This window comes from Polypterus senegalus, chromosome 9, assembly GCF_016835505.1.
Source record: "Polypterus senegalus isolate Bchr_013 chromosome 9, ASM1683550v1, whole genome shotgun sequence".
Classification (NCBI taxonomy): Eukaryota; Metazoa; Chordata; class Cladistia; order Polypteriformes; family Polypteridae; genus Polypterus; species Polypterus senegalus.
The window spans coordinates 112,588,333-112,605,208 of record NC_053162.1 but is presented as its reverse complement, the minus strand read 5'-3'; the positions used below and the strand labels follow the sequence as shown (position 1 = coordinate 112,605,208).

General features: G+C 38.5%; 1 protein-coding gene across 1 annotated transcript in view; it reads right to left on the bottom strand.

The window, feature by feature from the left end:
* Positions 1 to 220: 220 nt before the first annotated feature.
* The window catches only part of LOC120534889 (putative ATP-dependent RNA helicase TDRD12), a 329,578-nt gene continuing 312,922 nt past the window's right edge, over positions 221 to 16,876 (bottom strand). Inside the window, exons 14-15 of the mRNA XM_039762401.1 lie at positions 425 to 552; positions 221 to 247 (exon numbers count right to left, since the gene is read on the bottom strand). Coding sequence (XP_039618335.1) covers positions 221 to 247; positions 425 to 552 — 155 coding nt within the window. The remainder of the gene's footprint in view (positions 248 to 424; positions 553 to 16,876) is intronic.

The window sequence follows — 16,876 nt, the reverse complement described above, 5'->3', positions numbered from 1 at the left end:
GTTGATCAACGTTCTTAGTGCAAAATGTAAAGATTTATAAGATAAAAACTGAAGATATGCTGGTAAACTGGGAAAGATAATTTGTGAGCAAATGCTCTTTAGAAGCAGAAAAGTAACATCCTTAAAAATAACGATCACTGTACAATTACCAAAAAGCTTAGAAATAAAACTTTAAGTAGTTTACATTTAAAAAAGTTTATGACTATTCAGGTATTACATTTTAGTATTCATTTGAATGTTCACTTCCCTAATAAAGAGAAAAGAGAAATACGCATAAATGATACTACTTCATAGTTTGTTTAGAGACAAAATTAGCATTTCAGTGTTATTATTTTTAACTAATAAACCAGCCCTTATATTATTTTATTAGCTAAAATTGCACTCTCAGGAAAAATGTTAATTGTTTGTTGTTAAAGCCTTTTACCTGCTCAAAAGCTTGAGAAAATAATTCATCAACTTCATCCAAAATGAGATGGCAATATCCAACAAGGCGGTGACATTGAAACTGAAGCAGCCTCACCAAGCAGTTTGGCGTCGTCACAATAACCATACCTGTAATTTGGTTAAAAGAAATCCACTTAAAAATAGCACTATTTAAAAAAACAGAAGCTATAAACAATGACTAGTCCCTTTTTTCTTGTGTACTAGCTTCAATGACCATTTTTTCTTAAAAAAAAAAAAAATAAAAATAAAATAAACGCCACATATCATAAGGCTACTCAAACTGACAAGTGCATCTCATATAATTAATTTGATACGGCTTGCCGTTTTCATGATTTGTGTTCATATTTGGTGTCTGGTATTAGTTATATACTACTCTCACTTGTCTGTGGGAGCACTAAGTATGAATTTCATTGTACTATGAAATTATTACTACATTAAATACAATTCAGATTAACAGAAAAAAAATGTTAACTTATATTATCATGATACTTCCCTCTACTTAACCTTTACCTAATTTCTTCAGGGATAAGTGTAAGCATTAGGTTTGTTACCGGGTTGGTCTATTGTTGCACCTTAAGATATACGCAAACACACAGACCTCAACCAGTAAAGTACCATATAATAACAATACATTTTATTTATATCTCGCTTTATATTTAACAATCTCAAAGTGCTACAAATAAGAATAAATTAACAAACAAGAAATCTATGGAAATAATTTAACAAAATGCCTTTCTACAAAGATATGTTTTTAGATTTCGTTTTAAGGCATTGGTCAACTGTAGTCAGGGAGGGAATTCCACAGCCTCTGCACCACCGAAGAAAAGGCCCTATCACCAACAACAACATTTATTTATATAGCACATTTTCATACAAACAGTAGCTCAAAGTGCTTTACATATTAAAGAATAGAAAAATGAAAGACACAATTATAAAACAAAATAACATTAATTAACATCGAAATCAATACTGCTAAGCTTAGTTCTGGGAACTTGAAGAGTGTTGGTATGCACAGGGCGGAGGGTGCGTGAGGAAGTATGAGGGATAAGGAGTTCCTGTAAATACAGGGGAGAAGATCCATAAATGCACTATTGGGTAAGGAGGGAAACCTTGTACTCAATTCTAAGTGGTACAGGGAGCCAGTGAAGGGTTTTCAAGATAGAAGTGATGTGGCTATGCTTTCAGACCCTCATCAGGATCCTGGCAGCGCTGTTCTGAATGTACTGGAGTCTCTGGATACTCTTGCCAGGAATCCCAATGAGGAGCGCATTACAGTAATCCAGCCTGGACGAGACAAAGGCATGGACAAGCCTCTCTGCATCTGCCAGGGTAAGTGTTGGACAGAGTTTAGCAATGTTCCTGAGATGGTGAAAAGATGACTTACAGAAATGTTTAATATAGGTGTCAAAAGTGAGTTGAGAGTCCATTTTAACATCCAAATTTGTTACAAATGTAGAAAGAGGAATCTTTTTATCAGAAAAAGTGATACTGGTGATGGTAGAAGAACAAAGCTGGTGTGGTGTGCCAACTAAAATGGCTTCTGTTTTAGATCTGTTTAGCTGAAGGAAGTTGAGCCTCATCCATGCCTCTATTTCCTCCAAACAAATAGTCAGTGTAGATGTTGGCAGAGGAGCAGTAGAGGAGGTGGGAGTAGTCCTAAGATAAAGCGGAGTGTCATTGGCATAACAATGAAAAGATAGACCATGTCTGCTAATGACACATCCAAGGGGGAGCATGTAAATGATGAAAAGGATGGGGCCCAACACAGAGCCCTGTGGAATACCACAGGTGACATTATGGGTGTGAGATTTTGCGCTGCCAAGTGCGACATACTCAGTTCTACCAGTCAAATAAAATGTAAATCAATTTTGAACAGTTCCTGAGAGTCCAATGGTGTATTGCAGATGATGAAGAAGAATATTATGATCAATTGTATCAAAAGCAGCTGCCAGGCCAAGGAGAATGAGTAAAGAAGGAGAATCAGTATCTGCTGACATCAGAAGGTCATTAGTGACCCTGACCAGGGCTGTTTCGGTGCTATGGCCAGGGCGAAAACAGGTTATTCAGTTTGAGATGATCATGAAGTTGTACTGCAACTATTTTTTCCAGAACTTTAGAAAGAAATGGAAGATTAGAGATGAGTCTATAGTTAGACAGAACTTCAGGATCCAGGGTGGGTTTTTTCAGTAGAGTTGTGATGACAGCAGTTTTTAGTGCTGAAGGAATATGGCCAGCCTAAAGGGATTGGTTTATAATCCTGGTGATAAGTGTAGAAATAGCAGAAATGTTGGCCTTCAGCAAGGCTGAGGGAAAAGGGTCCAGGGAACTGGTAGACGGTTTCATTTTCCTGATGACGTCCTCCACCTCTTCCCGTGTGGCAACAGAGAAGGAGCAAAGAGGCTGGACAGTCTCAGGCAGCGGGTCGACAGTTGGGGGTAACAGAATATCCATGGTAGAGAGGTTTAAGCGGATGTTATAAACCTTTTGTCTGAAAAAATTAATATGCAAATTACACCTCTCATCAGTGGCCTCGGAATTAGCACATGAAGGAGGTTTAAGATGATGATTTATAGTAGAAAAACTTTTTTGGATCCCTGGAGCTATTTGTAATGATGATAGAATAGAACCTGGACGGTGCAACCTTCAAAGCTTCTGCATACGCCCTCCTATGTTCCTTATAGGCCTGTTTGTGAACAGTCAACCCAGAAGCCTTGAGCCGCTGCTCAAGGACACGCCCAGCCGCCTTCATTTTTCACAGCTCGCAGGTGAACCAAGGTGCTGAGCACGAAAATGAGACGGACCTAGACGTTAAAGGAGCGTGAAAGTCAAGGAGACTGCTCAGAGACTGGTTGTAGAGATTCACGAGGTCAGCAACAGAGCTGGAACTAGTAAGATCAGTAGAAAGAAGTTTAAGATCCAGGGCTAAGGTATCCACATTGATATTCTTCAAATTTCTAAAATGAATCTGCCGTTTTTGTTTGGTACGAGGGGAGAAAAAGGGTAGCTCCATTGACACTACTTTGTGGTCTGAAATATCAAGATCATAAACCTGTAAATTACTAATTAAAGCAGAGTTTGAAATAACCAAGTGTATGACCCCTAGAGTGTGTGGGGACATCAACATATTGTTGTAAGTTGAGGGAATATGAAAGACATACACATGCATATTATTCCTTAGCACTTTAATCCACACAAGTACCATATGAATAATACATGCACAGTCCACTTTCCCTAGTACTCTAAAAGAATTATTTAGCATAGGCATGAACAATGTACAATGCCTTAGATTGATCTCAGGCCTTAATATTACTTTTGGTCTACAAGAATATACTTAAACATACAAAGGCTCAACTTCCCTGCCTACAGACCATTTATCATCCAATGAATGTTTTAGTTTAACACACTGTTCATTATTGGACAGAGATTTGTTTCCTCAGCCAACAAACCTCATAGTATAGATCATATGGCACTTCCTCACTGTGCCAGGTGCTCAAAATATTTACCTTATTACCTTCATCACTCTAGACATTAAGACAAAGTTAAAAGCAACTTTGTATTTATTAAAGGTCAATAATACCAGTAGAGAAAAGTATAAAAGAAAACATGGAAAGCAAAATCTGGACATCTTTAGTCTTTAGAAAAAGGCTTATGAAAAGTTAAAGATGTCTAAGATGAATGTCCCCGGGTGGCATTGATTTAGCAATCAATACTCATGGAATGCTTTAGCTGGCAATCAGATGAAAACAGTCGCACGTTGCTGGTGCCCTCTCCTGACGCTGTTTCAACTTCTCCTGTCAACGTTGCTCTTACCCTCTTCCTGACATCGCTGTACTGTTTACTTGTTGTTTAAAGTTTCTGTAATACTACTAAAATCACTGCTAAAAGAACATACCGAGTTTTGAACATATCCAGAATACTGATCAATCAGGAAGTGTGCTGCACTGAATTTTATACTCTTTTGCAACAGTGACAGTACACATCACAAATATCCTAGGGTAGTAATGTTACATAAAACATGAACAAAATGGCAGTGCTTGCCAAACCAACAAAGTGTTGTGTCAAGATGTAAAAAAGTTATAACCCCTTTACATTTTTCAAAAGCACAATAACAGAAATTTAATTCCACACTATTTAAAACCATAGAAGAGTAGATAAGTAAGTACATTCTGAAATACCAGAGACAAATTAAAAATAAAATAACACCCCACACTCTACTTTGGGCGTCCTTAGGGCCCATTCACAACTAAAAGTTTATGTAGTGTTTTAGTGCTATACTAGAATGCTAATAAAATGTTTATAAAGTTATTTGCCATTATTTTTTATAACATTTTTCTTATCTAAGCTTTTTAGGAGGAAGCAGTTTTGAAAACTATCAGAGGCAGTTTTATGTAAAAACTTGTACCATTTAATTGAATGGTAATGCTTGTGAAATGCTGGAAAGAATAAACAAAAGAGTTTTTGTAGCATCAATGACCTGGAATAAGTATAACTTTAACAGTTACTGCCAGACTTCTCCAAGTCAATAACTTACTAAAGAGTGATGCAAGAAAGAGTGACATATCTTAAACTTCCTTCTTATGCAGCAATTACTACTCTAATATCTCAGTCGAGACAGGTTCCTTTTAAAAAACAAAGTCAAAACTCATTAGAACATATAGAATACTTCCTCCATGCAAGTCAGTGGAAAAAATATGTTCATAGAGCTTTCTGAAGAGAGACACAGATATGAATATCTGTATTAACAAAAAAAATCTACAAGGTGGAGTGAAAACTTCAGCATATTCATTTCCATATAATCTACAGTGATTGATCTGGATCAAATTTGTGGTTGCAGAGTGACGTTTTTGTCATTTCGATGTTCATACATTGTGAAATGAAAATTCGTATAGCAATTACGCAGCATCCTTGCTTGAGAGCAGGCAAAATTTTTTCTGTAGGCATAAAGATTTAATGTAAAGACCTACAAAAGGAGTGGCCACAATCATAACTCTGATATGCAATGCATTTTTGTTTATTTCGACATTTATAGCTAACACTATTGTTTCTTTTGCTTGCTTTATAGACTTGCTGCTCAATTTTGTTGTATTGCTCACCAGTGGGTGTGTTTGTGTTAAGTCTGGTTTATACTTGATTGCACCCTAAATGGTGGCGAGGGCAGCAAGAGAAAAATAATGGCATCAGATGAGGAAACACACTGCCTTATGTGGCCTCATGCGGCTTGAGCTTGTTGGGTTTTCCCCACATAATATGCACCCCAGTCTTTTCATGGTGATAGAAATCATAATATAATATAAAGAACTCGAGAAAATCAAGATCAGACACTAACAGAAAGATGAACCACCAAGAGCTCTGAGATAAAATAGCTGGAGCATGGCATGAAATTATAATACCGTTATATGTGTAAGACTTTGTAGAGAGTAGCTTATTGTCTATAAGAAAGTTATCAATGTGAGCATATTAGTGGCGTAGAGAAGGAAAGAATAAGTACTCTATGATAAAAGGATATTTAAAAATGCCAAGGGTAATACATTTTATATGTAAATAAAAAAGATTCACTTCAGCAGATTTTAAAGTCAGATCAGACTTCAATATAGACTGATTAAGAGTGGGATTTAAAACATAATTGAAATCTCCACCTAAAGTATAAGTCACAGTTTCCCCAACCCTAATCTAAGATTTTACATCAAATGTTTTTACACATGGGCTTCAAACGTGTCATCTTGTCTGATATATCATTCAAAGCCTTTGCAACCACCTGCAGCCGGCTCCCATGAGAATCAACATGTAATCTGAATCACATAAATTGCTTCTTAATTTTTCAGATTTAGAACAGTTAATAAAAGCTTGAATCCTGCTCATCACTGTTCAGTGACGAGTGACTGCCTTTTTCCTTTTGCAAAGATAGACTGTCTTGAGCCTGTTCTGATTGAGGATCAATGTGAGCAAAATTTGCTAGGTGGTCCAAGTTGACTTTTCCATCTGACAATTTATTTATTTATTTTTTTTTAATTCCAGATTGGAGAAATCAGAAAAGGTAAATGTGAAAATGGTAGACTTATGCCAAGCCCTTTTGTAGTTGCATTTAGGGTAACGCTCTCAGAGTGACATCTTGCAACCCTACACTGAAACAAGCCGGTTCAAAAAATTTATGTATACATGTAAATTGACAAAATTTAGCAAAATTGAAAAAAAAAATCTGTTTTGATGTGGTTAATTTGATGTCCACAGTGCACTAACATAGCCTTCAAAAAATATTGCCAGAGTGGCTGTGGTGGCACAGTTTGTCCAATTGTAGAATACCAATTTTTTAATTCTTACAAGACGTAATGTAAATGTAAAGTTAAAAAATTTAAATATTTAGTACTTGGGGCCTTCATTGGTAAATTAAAAAAAATTATTATAAGACGTACACCTCCTAAACCCCTGGTTAGAAATAGTGTCACTCTCAACGGCTGCACAAGTGGTGAGTGCAGCAACTCGCTATCAGAGTATGCTCTCAACCTCCTCCTCCTCCGAAACAGGGTGGAATTAACACCCATTAATCATGTCCTGAAATGGGAAGAAAAGAATACTTTTCTAATCAAAAAGATTAATGACTATGTTTTTATTTCCTCCATCAGCTCAAAAAGTGAAACCTGTCCCAGTTTCTACAGGTTCACTTTTACGGTTATTGAAAGCATCCTCTGTTTCAGCACGACCATCTGTTATGCCAATATACCTGCTCATTTAAAACACAAAATATAGCATGTCATTCAGACAGCAGAAGGGACTGTAGTCCCTGAAACTGAACTTAAAAGAGAACAAAAATATATCAAAGGTTACAAAATTTGAAGACAATACTCACCCAGGTAAGCATTTCTCTTAGTTATTACCACCACGAAAATGATACCAGTCACTAAAACAAGAATCGCTCCTGAAACAAATATTTTGTTTCCTACTGCAATCACTTTTTAGACATTAGACATAGACTTTAACTCACCTTTGTCTCTTCCCGACATTCACACTCTCTCTCTGTTAGGTTTAATTTTTATTAAAAAAATTGTGTTATTGTGAATTACTGCGATATATAATTATTCACTGTTAGATTTAAAAGGTTGTGATGGTGACAAAGTGCACTGAAAAAAAAATTGGCCACAAAACTATTTTCACATGTTACTGCTTCAAACTGTTTACAGTAATCCCTCGCTATATCGCGCTTCGACTTTCGCGGCTTCACTCTATCGCGGATTTTAAATGTAAACATATCTAAATATACATCACGGATTTTTCGTTGGTTCACAGATTTCTGCGGACAATGGGTCTTTTAATTTATGGTACATGCTTCCTCAGTTTGTTTGCCCAGTTGATTTCATACAAAGGACGCTATTGGCGGATGGCTTAGAAGCTACCCAATCAGAGTATGTATTACATATTAACTAAAACTCCTCAATGCTCTAATATATGCTTCCCGTGCAGTGCTTGATTGTTTGCTCGTCTCTGCCTCTATCTCACCCTCTCTGACATTCTCGCGCCTGACGGAGGGGGTGTGAGCAGAGGTGCTGTTTGCACAGAAGCTGTTTGCCTAATGGATACGGATGCACCTCTAAGAAATGACGCTTTATCGCGGTGCTTCCAAAAGCACACGTATTGATTTTTTGATTGTTTGCTTTAATCTCGCGCTCTCTCTCTCTGACGTTCTCTGCGGCTGACGGAGGGGGTGTGAGCAGAGGGGCTGTTTGCTTAGAAGATACTGATGCTCCTCTAAAAAATGCCACTTTATTGTGGTGCTTCGGCAAACTTAAAAGTACACGTATTGATTTTTTAATTGTTTGCTTTTCTTTGCGAGTGCTCTCTCTCTCTCTCTGAAATTCTCTGCTCCTGAAGAGAAGAAGATATATTTGCATTCTTTTAATTGTGAGAAAGAACTGTCATCTCTGTCTTGTCATGGAGCACAGTTTAAACGTTTGACTAAAGGGTGTTATTTCATGTCTAGAGGGCTCTAATAATGTTAACAGTGTGGGAGAGTTTATTAGGGCTTAAAATATATAAAAATAACTATACAAACATATGGTTTCTACTTCACAGATTTTCATCGCGGGGGGTTCTGGAACGCAACCCCTGTGATCGAGGAGGGATTACTGTAATTACAATTCAATATGAAATTTTACAGCTAAACAAAACAGTTCCACTGAACCAAAACAACCTGAAAATTCAACAATTTGTTAAAAAGGAAAAATTAAAAATTGTTCATTTTAAACAGTATTTATATCCTTTGTAAATATAAGGCTATCATTGTTTATGAGCAGTGCAGGGATGTCAAATTAACTGAAAAGTAATGTTTGAATATTCAAAGAAAAATAAGTAAATACTGAAAAATATTCAAACTAAGGTTAAGGATGTGTATGGTTTTTTTATGCTTTACTATTATGGTAACAACCACACCTGTAGCTACAGCAAGAACAAAAGTCAACAGCAGAAGAAAAAAAAATCCTAGCAGTACAGTGGAACCTCAGTTCACGACCATAATTCATTCCAAACCTCTGGTCGTAAACCGAATCAATTTCCCCCATAGGATTGTATGTAAATACAATTAATCCGTTGGAGACCGTACAAACTTTATGTAAATATATTTTTTTTAAAGATTAAGCACAAATATAGTTAATTACACCATAGAATGCACAGTGTAATAGTAAACTAATGTAAAAACACTGAATAACACTGACACAAAACACCCAGGCTCCCTGCTCAGCTGCATGCGCAGGCTCGCTCTCTCTCAGCAGCAGGTGCCCTCTCTCTCTCTCTCTCAGCAGCACACAAAGCCCCCTCAGCAGCAAGCACCCTCTCTCTCTCTCAGCAGCATGCACCCCTCTCTCTCTCTCTCTCTCTCTCTCTCTCTCTCTCAGCAGCACACACCCCCCCCCTCTCTCTCTCTCTCTCTCTCAGCAGCACGCACCCTCCATCTACCTCTCTCTCTCTCTCAGCAGCACACAAGCCCGCTCTTTCACTCTCTCTGTCTCTCTCTCTGCAGCACGCGCTCTCTCTTCCTCTCTGTAACATTGCAGAAGTTCGCGCTATAGCAAGCCGATCACTGCATAAACACCTTATTTTAATGAGTCTTAAGCAAGGTTGGGGTTGGGGAGTGGGAAGGAACATTTAAACAAATCTGAACTTTATTTAAAAACCAACAACAAGCAACCAAGAAATTAACATTACAGGAGTTTGTGCTATAGCCTTGCAACCGATCGCTGTATAAACACTTTTTTTTTTAAGTTTTAAGCACAGGGGAAAAAAAAAATGAACATTTGAAAAAAGTGAAAAGTAACACCGCAATAACTCATGAAAAATGAGCATTTGAAAAATCCGTAATACAAAAACTAACCTTGCATGAGTCGAGTTCTGGCATGAAGTGAGGAGGAACTGGGTGGAGAGGAGGTTACAGTTTTGAGGGAGAGTCTGGCTCTGCGATGGAGAGATGTTTTCCTTCAGGTGTTTTCTCTCGTATGATTTCTTGGGTTTCTGGTGTTTTTAGCTGTTTAGTTGGTGGGAGCGAAACCCTCATGCAGCCATTCCAAAAACAAACTTGTGACCCAACCCTTCGTGTTTGTCCTCCACATCACTGGCAGTCTGGCTTTGTTTACATTGTGCTGCTTGAAAGCACGACGGTTCTCAAATTGGTAAATTAGTAAACTGGTAAACAGTTATTCCACATCTTCCAGCACTTGAGGTCTCTGCCTGGTTAACACTGTAACTCCTTTTGCAATATCAGCTGCTTTAATAGATTCTTTCTGCTTTAGAATAGTCAAAATCGTAGGTTTTGACTTCTTGTACTCGACGGCAAGATCAGTAACACGAATGCCACACTCAACACTTTTCAATAATTTCTTTTTTTTACTTTGATTTCAATTTTCTGCAAAACTTTCTTCTAACCACTCTTCACTTGCTTAGAAGCCATGGCTAACTGCAAAAGCACACGAAATACTGTAGAGCACAAAGAGATCACAGATAAAGCACACACGTCTGACTGAGAACAATGAACAGGGAGCGGCTCAACGCATGCTTAAATACAGTAATCAGCGTGTACAAACCGGAAGGAAAATGAAATAGAGCACAAAGAGTTCACAGGGAAAGCATGCATACATGTGCAAGCATGTACGTCTGACTGAGAACAATGCAACAAGTGCGTAAATCATCAGCGTGCACAAACCGAAAGGGAAACTGGCTTGTTTGAATACCGAGTGTGTGGTCATGAACTGAGGCAAAAGTTTGGCGAACTTTTTGGTCGTAAACCGAGTTGTACGTGTACCGAGACGTTTTTAAACCGAGGTTCCATTGTACTCATGTAACTGTTATGCAAACATAACAGCCATCAAAATCCTGATGCACTATAAAAACCAGGGGTGGACAATTCAGTATTCTGAAGTCCAAGTTTTTAATTCTGGACAATTAAACTAGAGATTCCCAAAGTCCAGAGGGCTGCTCGGTATTTCAGATCTTTGGTCAGTGAAATATTTTTCTAATCAAAACAAGATCTGATAAAAGCAAAAGACTCAATTCTTCATGTAAGATCTTAACTTGGGTGTCACTCTTAAAGACAGCTGCATATCAAGCACCAGATTTCTATCACCATAAAAAGATTGGTTTGCATAGTATGTAACCCAACAAGCTCAAGTCACATGAGGCCACGTGAGGCAGTGTGTTTCCTCATCTTATGCCATTATTTTTCCCTTACTGCCCTCACCACCATCCAGCATCAAGTATAAACCAGCCTTAACACGCATATACCCATTGGTGAACAATACAGCAAACTTGAGCAGCAAGTCTATAAAGCAAGCAAAAGAAACAATAGCGTTAGCTGTAGTTCGTAGTTTATTTCAAAAAGACAAACTTTCAATAAGCTATATTCATTACAAGTGAAATATTTCTAGCCTTTCTTTGTTTTAATGATGATGATTACGGAAGATAGCTCATGAAAATCAGAAAACCAGTATCTCAAATAATTAGAATATTACCTAGGATGAATCAAAAAAGGATGCATGATACATATAGCTGTGTTTACCCAAAATTCTGCAGCTTTAGTTTGTTTCATAGGGTTCTAGAAATGGTGTGACACGTTGAAATGATTCCACAGACCAAATATCTTCGTTCTTAAAAGCTTTAGTAGAAGTTCTAAGTAAAGCAGTTCACACAAAAACAGAGAAAAAATAGATATTGCAAAGTAAAGAAAAGTTCTTTTATAGCTTACATCTTGCTTCGTTTCTTTAAGTTTGCTTATACAGTATGCCGGCCCCATTCATAAACTGCAAATGGGTCTATCAGTCCATGCTAGCAAGGAGACTGATTCCAAATATACTGACTCAATTAACACACTTAATTACTTATATTAACTTATAGGGGGTAAAAGACTATACCATAATCTATAATAATAATAATAATTCTACTTAAGCAAACACGAGTATGTGTTTAGCTTAAAGCTTCAACCTTCTAAGACTGGCTCTTACATTTCTGGCCCCTAACTGATTATGCAGGAGCAAAGACAATTGATATATCTTACTTTAATAAGAGCCACTAACTATACTCTAACTATTGCTTTCAAACCACTCACAATAACAACAGAACTGCAAACAAACATTTAAAACTTTCTCACCAAAACACTGGCTGTTTCTTAAAGCAGGCACCGTTTATTCACAGGTCTGTCCAGTGTGCTGGTTTTGGTCTGCACACAAACTCAACTGACTGTACCATTGGCATCTGACATTGTCTTGAAGACCCGGCCCATTACCCAGGAATTTGCGGGGTGCAGCATCATCTACAATTAAAGCAATGTCTCCTGGTTCAAAATTTCTTCTTGGTGCTAGCCATTTTTGACGTTCTTGAGGAACTGACGAGTACTCTTTAGACCATGTTTTCCAAAACAAATCAGCCATGTACTGAACTTGCTTCCAGCATCTTCAAGTGTACTGGTCATTTTAAGAGGAAAAACAAAAAATTACTCCAGGAGGTATGTTGGGTTGTGTCTTCAGTAAAAGCAAGTAATTGGGTTCGAGTGCCTCCGAATCATTTGATGTCTTTGTGAATGGTCTGTTGTTGATGATTCATTCCACTTCACAAATCACTGTTGGACGCTTTTATCGTCAAGTGTTTGTTGGTTAAGTTTTGAGTTTACAATCTTTATGCTTCCGAAAAGTTGGTGATTGGTTAATTGATGGGCTCGATAACCCCCTCTTACTTTGGTCATGTTAACTGCACAAACTTTGATTTCTGGATCATCGTCAGAAAGTGAATTGTTCAATTCTTTTAGGCCACTTACATTCAGGCTTCAATAATAAACTTGGACCCTGTGAGCAAATGGTGCTTTTGAGAAAGTTTTTTATGATTAGCCCTCTTGATGCCAAATCTGCTTGATTTAAGGCAGATGTAATGTACTTCCCCACTGTGAAGGTTGTGATTGATCACTGAGATTCTGTTGGCAACAAAGGCTTTAAATCAAGTGTTTTCATTTGAAATGCATTTTAGAACTGTGAGACTGTTAGACCAAAATGTAGATTCTTGTAGGCGTGATTGAAGCTCACTGTTTAGCATTTTGTCCATTTTGACTGCCAAAACGGATACTATCAGCTCCAATATTGGAATCGTGACAAGCTTCAATGGTACAACTCTAGGCTTGCCCATCAATAACAATGTTTTTTGCCTTCTTCGTTAGTCAAGAGAAGATATGTGACATTGCCATACCCATCTTCACCAGCATGTGCAAAATTGTGCATTTGTGCTGACTTTATGTTTCCAAACTGTGCAGTATTGATGCACCTGTCTGCACTGTAGTCTGCTAATAATTGAAAGTCATCCATTTTTTCAATTTTTGAATATGTTTGACTTCTACTTCTTCATTCAACCCACGTAGGTCTTCAAGTCTCTAAGAATAAGCTTTGCTGGTAGTATGGCAGGTGCTAAAAATCCAAGGAGGTCATAAACTGAGCTAAACAAAAGATAAAATATCATGCTTGAAGCAGGCTTGTTTTGGAACTTTATCTGGAATTTGAAACCATATGTTTCTGTGCACCACTGGATGCCCACGCCACGTTCTGTTGGTAGCAGACTATGGCTCAAGTCTAAGTCCTTTTGCTCAAGAGTTCGGTCTTCCTCAGAAATATTCAATAAAACTGTTTTGCTGTTGTTACTCACCTACTTGGTCAGGTGGAAACCCCCTCTGAAGCAAAGAGCTTGAAGATCTTTTGCCAGCTTTATTGCCTGTCCTTCTGTTGCCACGGACTTTAAGCAGTCATTCACGTAAAAATTACGAAGCAAAGTATTAACAGTTTCCTCTGGAAATGTGTCTCTGCCATCTTCAGCTGTTCTGCATAAAGCATAAGCAGCACAGCTGGGTGAAGAGGTAGCACCAACGAGATGCATGTCATTACTTAGATTATTTCTGATCACCATAAAAAGCATACGAGATCAGTGTCTTTACCTGGGGCTTTAACTTAGCAGAACATTGACTTTATGTCTGCCATTAATGATACTGGCTCCTTTCTGAATCTTTTAAGGGCGCCAAGGAGAGCGTTACTTAAGTCTGGACAGTTATTCATTAAGTGAAGTCCCCTGGTAGGTGGCTGTGCAATCAAAGACAATTTGGATCTTATAGTTCTTAGGAAGATACACACCACAGTGTGGAATGTACCACACCCTGCCTTCACTGCATTTCAGGGCTTCTTTCGATACCTTGACAGCGTAATTCTTCTCAATAATGTCTTTCATGAAGGTTTTATAGTCTTCTTGGAAACCTGAATTTTTGCCCAGCTTTCTTTTGAGCCCTTTAGGACACTGTTCTGCAATACAGCGATTGATTGGCATTTTAAGTGTTTCATCCTTTAAAGGAAGATTTAAGCAATAGTGGCCATCTACCAGTCTTGCAGATTCTGAGCCTAGACACATGAACTCGAAGTTCTCCTGTGACATTTCCTCTTTCTCCTCACAGCTGCTCTCTGGAAAGTCTATGTTGTACTATAGAAGCAACATATCTTCAATTTCTGAGATTGACACGATTGACTAGCTTACCACTCTGTTTTGCAACGTCATCTAACTCCTTGTAAGGCCAATCAACCAGCCATCTAAGTACAGTCTTCACAGCATGAGATCCACCTCCTCTGATAGGTATGATATGCCACAGCTTGAAAATTTCTGGGCTGTTGATTCGTATTAACACTAGAATTACCACAGACTACAAAAAACTTGTAGAAAATCGTCCCACCTTAAATCCATTCGCACCTCTCCGTCACCGTCTTTTGTCCTGTGAATGTGCTGATAAAGACAAGCAGAAAGCAGCATACTATTCCATCCCCCCACCGCCACAGAACGTTCACAAAGTTCTCCCAGCTCATGCCTTGATTATCTGGGAGTGAAGTGCTGGAGTTTCCAACCCCCTACAGCTGCAGAACATGCACAAAGGTCTCCCAGTTGACTTGTAATCAAGAGTCCATGGTTCGATCCCGACTGCCTTCACCATTCTTGAAGTTCATAAGCTGATTTTCAACAATTATCTTGTAGAGAATAGGGGAGATTTTAGATTATTTTACAGATATTTTGATTGCTGTTGAATGCTTCACGGCTCTCTGTATTGGCCATGGTGTTTATACAGCTGTTAAAAAAGGTTGCATAGTCTCTCAGGGCCATCATTCTCCTTTGTTTGAAGCCATTTCAGTGCCTTTTTCCAGGTTATTTATCAGCTATGAATATTTGGTTGCCATTGTAACTTTCAAGTTTGTAGCACACTACTGGATAAAGAAACTTCAGCTCCCAGCAGTGGCTCTATTAGTTATGTGCCGAGGGTGCAGGGGCTGCTGGGGACAAGGCCGGCACAAGATTTAAAAGGAGGTCAATTCTACAGACAAAAAGAGAAGTCTTTTGTTGTTTCGTGTCTTGAGTTACCTGTCTGCCTTCCTGTTTACTACCTAAGTATTCTTGTTTTGTCCAGGACTATCTCCTGTGCATGTGTATGGACTGTCTGGTGTCTGCCCGCTGAGTGAGGACTAATCTGGATTCTGTGTTGATCTTCGAAGAAAGGAGCGCTCCTGGTCCCATCATTCGTCATCTTCAGGAAATAAGCTGATCTCTGGACTATATCCATGATTTCATTACATCAGTTGCCATTTTAAACAGACTTCATCATGTATGGTGTGTGGTTTTTGTTAGTGGTTTGTTATTATTGAATTCATGTTTATTGTATGTCGCCGTAAAGGGAACTGGGGTGGGATCATTAGAGTTTGTATAGTTATATTTTGTTTATTATTGTTTAATACAGTCTTCTATTTCTGTTTTAGTACCTGTTGCTTTTTTGTCTCTGTGATGGTGTGTATGCGATTCGGGCCAAGGCTGGGTGTGTTCCTGGGATCCCCACTGAAAAAATAAATAAATCACTGTCAAAGGCAGTGAGAATCTTAGCTGGGTTTTAGTTCGCTACAAGTTGCATTCTAGCTTCTGCATAGCATTCCCTTGGTGCCATTCGTGCACAGCCTTTAGCCATTTCTTGAGGATGTCCTCTCGTCTACTGGATCAAATCTAATTTATTTTGGGGGTCCTCTCACACGTAACTTACATTATGATCAAAGGCCCTGATGTAGTCTGCATAAACTAATGGGTCGCCTGAAAATAAAGGGACCCGACTAAATATTATAAAATATGATATTCCTCTTGCCTCTCTCTTTGCCGGGCTCCCGGACTCTTATACTACCAATCCTATTATATGCATCAGAAACGTGGATATTGCTCAAATCTGACCTGGTCAAACTGGAAGTCTTTCAGATGCAATGCCGACATCAAATCCTGCTAGTCTCAATTCATAATCGCATCTGGAAAGAAAACTGGCAGAACTGCAGACGGCAGCCAACCATTACGATGGTTTGGTCATTTTTGCCAAATGAGTAGCAGCCATTTACCACACAAAATCCTCTGGGGGCAAAAACCCAGCCACTTGGAAATCAGACATACAGCTCTCAAGAAATCATGGTCCAAACAAATCAAAGACGACCTGAACAATTCAAAACTCAACATCGACGAAACCAGACACATTGCCAAAGACCGCCTGGCATGGAAGTGACTTGTGTCCTTAATCCTAGATCCATTGGCACCTACAGTAGCATACTGACTCCGAGGATGCCCTCAGCCAGACACCAGCTAGGGACCATTGGGAAGAATGGGCAAGTGGATATAGTGTGATGCCACGTTTTCCAAAGCATGCTGAACATTGTGCATTAATAATGGGGTTCAAGGACCCAAACTTAAGAATAGCTTAAGACTTAAGAATCCAGAAAGCACTCTCTGAAGAAAACACATCATAATGGAATAAATTGGTAATGTGTGACTCTAGTAGGTTGGTTTCATCCTCTCTCTTTCTTTCCTATGTCACGAAGCGGAAGCAGAAGTATAAGCAGACAGTGGCCGACAGTGAGATGAATCGCAT